This window comes from Piliocolobus tephrosceles, chromosome 13, assembly GCF_002776525.5.
Source record: "Piliocolobus tephrosceles isolate RC106 chromosome 13, ASM277652v3, whole genome shotgun sequence".
NCBI classification, from domain to species: Eukaryota; Metazoa; Chordata; class Mammalia; order Primates; family Cercopithecidae; genus Piliocolobus; species Piliocolobus tephrosceles.
This window is the reverse complement of record NC_045446.1, coordinates 9,391,149-9,397,101: the sequence shown is the minus strand read 5'-3', so window position 1 is coordinate 9,397,101 and position 5,953 is coordinate 9,391,149. Positions and strand designations below refer to the sequence as shown.

At 50.6% G+C, this 5,953-nt stretch overlaps 1 protein-coding gene across 8 annotated transcripts in view; it reads right to left on the bottom strand.

The window, feature by feature from the left end:
• Window positions 1-5,953, bottom strand: part of RASGRP2 (RAS guanyl releasing protein 2) — a 21,100-nt gene that overhangs the window by 8,720 nt on the left and 6,427 nt on the right. For 7 of the 8 annotated variants that reach the window (XM_023186216.1, XM_023186214.1, XM_023186213.1 and 4 more), the window contains exons 9-12: window positions 3,694-3,975; window positions 2,847-2,924; window positions 2,488-2,610; window positions 2,058-2,173 (exon numbers count right to left, since the gene is read on the bottom strand). In XM_023186216.1, the coding sequence (XP_023041984.1) occupies window positions 2,058-2,173; window positions 2,488-2,610; window positions 2,847-2,924; window positions 3,694-3,975 (599 nt within the window). The remainder of the gene's footprint in view (window positions 1-2,057; window positions 2,174-2,487; window positions 2,611-2,846; window positions 2,925-3,693; window positions 3,976-5,953) is intronic. The other variant, XM_023186217.2, reaches the window with a different exon arrangement.

Here is a 5,953-nt window from a genome sequence, read left to right as displayed (position 1 = left end):
CTACTAGGGAGGCTGAGGCAGGAGAATGGCGTGAACCCGGGAGGCGGAGCTTGCAGTGAGCTGAGATCCGGCCACAGCACTCCAGCCTGGGTGACAGAGCGAGACTCCGTCTCAAAAAAAAAAAAAAAGAAAAAAGAGAACCCCACTACTACAAGTACCTAGATGCTGCATAAAGATATATCAACAATTGCTGTAAATGCATAGATAATTTTGTAAGAAAGAAATGGAAACCCCCAAGTTCCAGAAACTAAGAGGGAGCTTTACAATGAAGCAGTGAGTTGGGCCCGGTCTCCCTCCTGCTGAACCAGGTGCTAGGTTTTGATAACCAACCAAGGCTTCCCCCTCACTAACACACACATACACACACACACACACACACACACATACACGGCCTGGGGCCTGCAGGCGGTGGAGGGTTAAAGCTAAGAGCGCTGCACGAAGCCGAGGCCTCCATCATCTCAAAGAGTCATCCTCACTGACAAGGTGGTCTAGATAAAAATCCACCCACCAACCCAGGGAGAAAACATGGAACGTAACTACCTCTGCCTAAACTCTGGGAGAAGAAATAAAGCAGCTACGATAAAAGCCACAAGCAGAATTGGATTTATACTCTAATCCTGTTTGTCCACGAAACAGATACCAAACAAACAAAATCTCTATCAATGTGCACATGCCTGGGAAAAGAAGACTGGAAGAACCCACATACTGCCAAGCTTAATATTGTCAACAGTGTTCAATCATGGCAACTTCTACCAGTGGAAAAGGAAAGAGGGGACTTTCATTTCTTCCTTCTTTTTTTTTTTTTTTTTTGATGGGCGTGGTCACACTCAGTCACCCAGGCTGAAGTGCAGTGGTATGATCATAGCTCACTGCAGTCTCAACCTCCTGGGCCCAAGGGATCCCCCTGCCTCAGCCTCCTGAGTAGCTGGGACTACAGGCACGTGCCACTCACGCCCAAAAAGAATCTTTTTAGGCTGGGAGCAGTAGCTCATGCATGTAGTCCTAGCACTTTGGGAGGCCGAGGCAGGTGGATCACTTGAGGTCACGAGTTCGAGACCAGGTTGACCAACATGGTAAAACTCTATCTCTGCTAAAAATACAAAAATTAGCCAGGTGCGTGGTACATGCCTGTAATCCCAGCTACTTGGGAAGCTGAGGCAGGAGAATCACTTGAACCCAGGAGGTGGAGGTTGCAGTGAGCCAAGATTGTGCCACTGCACTCCAGCCTGGGCAACAGAGTGAGACTCTGTCTCAAAAACACACACAAAAAATTAATTTTTGTAGAGACAAGGTCTTACTATGTTGCCCAGGCTGGGCTCGAACTCCTGGCCTGAATTGATCCTGCCACCTCAGTCTCCCAAAGTGCTAGGATTACAGGCATGAGCCACTGCACCTGGCCTCTCGTTTCTTACTTTAAACACTTTGTTCACTCTAAATTTATTTTACTACCCAGATTTTATTTTACCATGGATTTTTGTAATGTGGAAATAAAAAACAACAGATTTTTGAAATATAGGTAACATTAAAAAATAAATCGACCTGAGATGGGCTGTAAATTTTGAATGGAGTTTTGTCTGCTCAGCAAAAATAGGGCATGAATCTGGCTGCAGGGGGCATGTTTCACCTACTTCAGAGAACCAGCTGTTTTTCCAAATTGTCAGCATATGAACTGTTGATAAGCAAATGGGTACACTAATTACAAACCTTTCTTATCTATTCATTAAAACAGGCTATCCAGGAGTTCAACTTGCGCACACTTCTTGACAGCTGTGAGCTCCACAAATAAAACAGCACTTCTGTAGCCACTGTCCCCAGGCCACAGTCTTTGCAAGACTCAGGTGGAGCCCCCCATCTGTCTGAACTCGTGAGATACCACTGCACCTCCACAGCTGGCAGCCTCTCCTCCCCACAAAAGCAAGTGCCCCTTCCCACACTGGCAGCTTCCCAGGCCAAGATGGTCTGGTTTAGTGACCTTATCTTGCACACAAGAAACTGAAGCCCAGGCAGAAGTGGGCTAGGTTGCCTTCCCTCTCCCCCAGGCCCCCAGCCCTCCTCACTGGTTCTGGTCGAGGTCCCCAAAGGCGCTGAGGTAAGGGAAGTTCCCACGGATGATCTGGAATTCTTCCTGTGAGATGTGGCCATCCCCATCGACGTCAAAGTTCCGGAACACAGACTGGGGCATACAGAGGGACACACAGAGCCGGGAGAAGGGAGAGTAAAGGGGACATCAGGTCCTGTCCTTTCCCACATTCCCAGTCCATTTGATGAGGTGTGTCACAGAGAGGTCTCTGACACTGCCCCTGTTCCATAGCCCCGCCCCCACCCTACCCATGGGCACCTCAGCCCCGTGCAGATGGCCAGCCAGTCCCTGTGACTCCTGGGGGCTTAGTGCTGGGTCTTGAACAGGACACTCATGCTGGCTTCCAGGGCAGTGCTCCAGCAAACTGGCCTCTCCCCACACGCTGCTCAGGCTCTGCAGGAGCTCACCTCCACCATCTTCTCGATGTGCTCCACCACAAGGGCTTGATCCAGCTTAGGTTTGGCAGCCGAGGTCCACTCCTCCAACACCGGGGGCCGGGGTGGTGGGGTGCAACTCGTGGGGCTGGTTGGCTATGGAAATGGTCAGGTCTAAGCTAGGGCCAGAGGCAGGGGGAGCCCAGAGCCCAGGGGAACAGAGAGGGGAATCCCTGGGAGAGGGAAGTCTGCCCAATGCTATGCCCTGCCCCCAGGATGCCTCTGTCCTACAAGAAGGATGGTGAGGTGGCTGCTAAGAGCTCTTGCCGTCCTCACATCCTGGGATTCTCAGGAGGGAGGGGCAGAGTGGAGAGGAGAGAGTACCCCCTCACCGAGGACTTGGAGCGCGGCTCCCGCTGCAGGGACAGTTGGTACAGCTCATCCTCCGTCTGATACTGATCCAGAGACACCTGGGACACACAGGTCTGATCACACCCACTGGCCCCTGCCCACGGCCACAGAGCCCAGGGTCAAAGGTCCACCTAGAGGCCACAGCTCAGCCCAGAGCTCGGGTCAAAAGCTAGACTCAGGACAAAGCCTGGCTTAGAACACAGCCCAGCCACCCCACGCCGTCCCAGTGCACAAATCAAACCACAGCATGGCCCCAAACCTTGAACATGACATATTGCCAAGATGTCAGGGAAGAAGCTAGGTCAGAACCCAGCCACAAGCTCTGCTTTCAACCCTGATCCCGTCCAGAGTACAAAAGCAGTTAAGAATCCACTCCAAACCTAACACCTAAGCCCCAGCCCAATGTCTAGAACCTAGTCTGGATCTAAACCAGAACCCAACTCCCACCCTAGACCCCAAGACCAAGTGCAAAGCCAAGCCCAGAACTTCACTCCCAGCCCAGGGCCATGCTTAGAAACCACCCCTGCACGCAGAACGCAGAGCTTGGCCCAGCCCTAGAACACAACCCACTGCCAGAACTCAAACCAGGACCCAGGCCCAGTTCAAACTGCCCACAGTCCACATGCCAGCCTGGAGATCAGACCTCAGTCCACAGCCCCAACCAGAGCCTGGACCCCTCCTCAGCATCCACTCCAAACCCCAGAGCCCATGCTAGATCTCAATTCCCTGGTCAGAACCCAGAGCCCCAGGCCACGCCCACTGCCGGGCCCGGGGAAACTGTCAACCCCTGGTGCCTAGCTCCCCACCTCCCTGCCCCCTGCTCCTCACCGTGAGCAGGCTCAGCAGGTCAGGGTTGGCCTGTACTGGTGGCCGCAGGCTGGTCACCATGGCCAGCTCCTCCAGGATGCTAAAGAGCTGCTTCATCTTGGCCCCATTGAGCCGGGTCCGGGCTGGGTCCAGCCAGTCAGGCAGTGCCAGCTGCAAGGCCACCAGGTCCTTGAGGTGCACACCCAGGATAGGGAAGCGGAAGCCCACACAAGCTGCCAGCCGGCGCCGGTAGTTGCCATAGTTGCCTGTCGCCGTCACTAGTTCTGTGAGACCCTCCCAGAGCTAGGGGACAAAGGGTAGAGGGGTCATACCCCCACTACTATCCTCCCTATCTCAGCCCTGGAAATGTAGGAGTGCGTGAGGAGGAGTCAGGGTCAGGGACAGGTGAAAGAGTAAAATTCTCCATTACTGTCCCCCAGGACCGGCTCTCTCAGCCCCTGGGGATTGAATTCATTGCCATTAATTCAAGGCAATACTGAACTGCCAAAAGCACCACACTTTTAAACAAGGCTTGGACGCAGAGTATCATCAACATTTAACAGGAGAATGAGAGGCTCAGGGAGGCAAGGCAGCACAGGACAATGACCTGGAAGAATGTACTCAGCCGCCCCATCCAAACAGCAAAAACTGGAAAAACCAGCCGGGTGCAGTGGCTCACACCTGTAATCCCAGCACTTTGGGAGTCCAAGGCAGGCGGCTCATGAGGTCAAGAGATGGAGACCATCCTGGCCAACATGGTGAAACCTCATCTCTACTAAAAAAAAATACAAAAATTAGCCGGGTGTGGTGGTGCGTGCCTGTAGTCCCAGCTACTTGGGAGGCTGAGGCAGGAGAATCGCTTGAACCCAGGAGGAGGTTGCAGTGAGCCAAATTAGTGCCACTGTACTCCAGCCTGGCGATACAGCAAGACTCCGTCTCAAGAAAAAAAAAAAAAAAAAGGGAAAGGAAAAACCCCCATTTTCAAAATAGAATCAATACATAAACTGGGATAGGCTGGGCATGGTAGCTCACGTCTGTAATCCCAGCACTTTGGGAGGCTAAAGCAGGTGGATTGCCTGAGCTCAGGAGTTCAAGACCAGCCTCAGCAACATGGTGAAACCCTGTCTCTACAAAAAGATGGCCAGATAATCTCAGCTACTCAGGAGGCTGAGGCATGAGAATCACTTGAACCCAGGAGGCGGAGGTTGCAGTGATCTGAGGTCTCGCCACTGCACTCCAGCCTGGATGACAGAGAGAGACTCCATCTCAAAAAAATAAATAAATAAATGAATTGGGGTAGACATACAATAAAATATTATATGGCAATGAAAATGAAAAAACAATTGTTTCACATAACAGAATGAAAAGACTCTCAGAACCATGTGGAATGAAAGAAGCAAGACATAAAATAACACAAACAACATTCCATTCATAGAAAGTTCAAAACAGACAACAAAAAGCCCCACATTGTTTTGGACCGCATACCTACGTGGTGAAGCTATAAAGAAAAGCAAGATCATCATTGCAAAAGTCGTGGGGAGGGAGTTATGCTGTAAAGTGCTGGGCAGTGAGAGACTGGCAAGGTTCTATTTTCCAACCTGGGCAGTAGTTTACACAGCGTTTTCTTTACAATTTTTCTTTAAATGATTCATATGTTTTTATATACTGTTTTTTTTTTTTTAGACAGAGTCTCACTCTGTCACCCAGGCTGGAGTGCAGTGGCACGATCTTGGCTCACTGCAACCTCCGTCTCCCAAGTTCAAGCAATTCTCCTCCTGCCTCAGCATCCCAAGTAGCTGGAAGTACAAGCGCCCACCACCATGCCTGACTAATTTTTGTATTTTAGTAGAGATGGGATTTCACCATGTTGGCCAGGCTGGTCTCAAACTCCTAACCTCACGTGATCTGCCCACCTCAGCCTCCCAAAGTGCTGGGATTAGAGGTGTGAGCTACCACGCCCAGTCTCATAAGTTTTTATATACTTTTTTTATATGTGTATTACTCAATACTTCAAAAATAATAATAAATGAAGGACAAGGAAAAGAAGAAAGTACAAGTGGCAAGGCATAATGGCTCACACCATAATCTCAGCACTTTGGGAGGCCAAGATAGGTGGATCACTTGAACCCAGGAGTTCAAGACCAGCCTGGGCAACATGGCAAAACCCCATCTCAACCAAAAAAAAAAAAAAAAAATTAATAATAATACAAAAATTAGCCAGGCATAGTGGCGTACACTATAGTCCCAGCTACTCAGGAGGCTGAGGTGGGAGGATCAATTG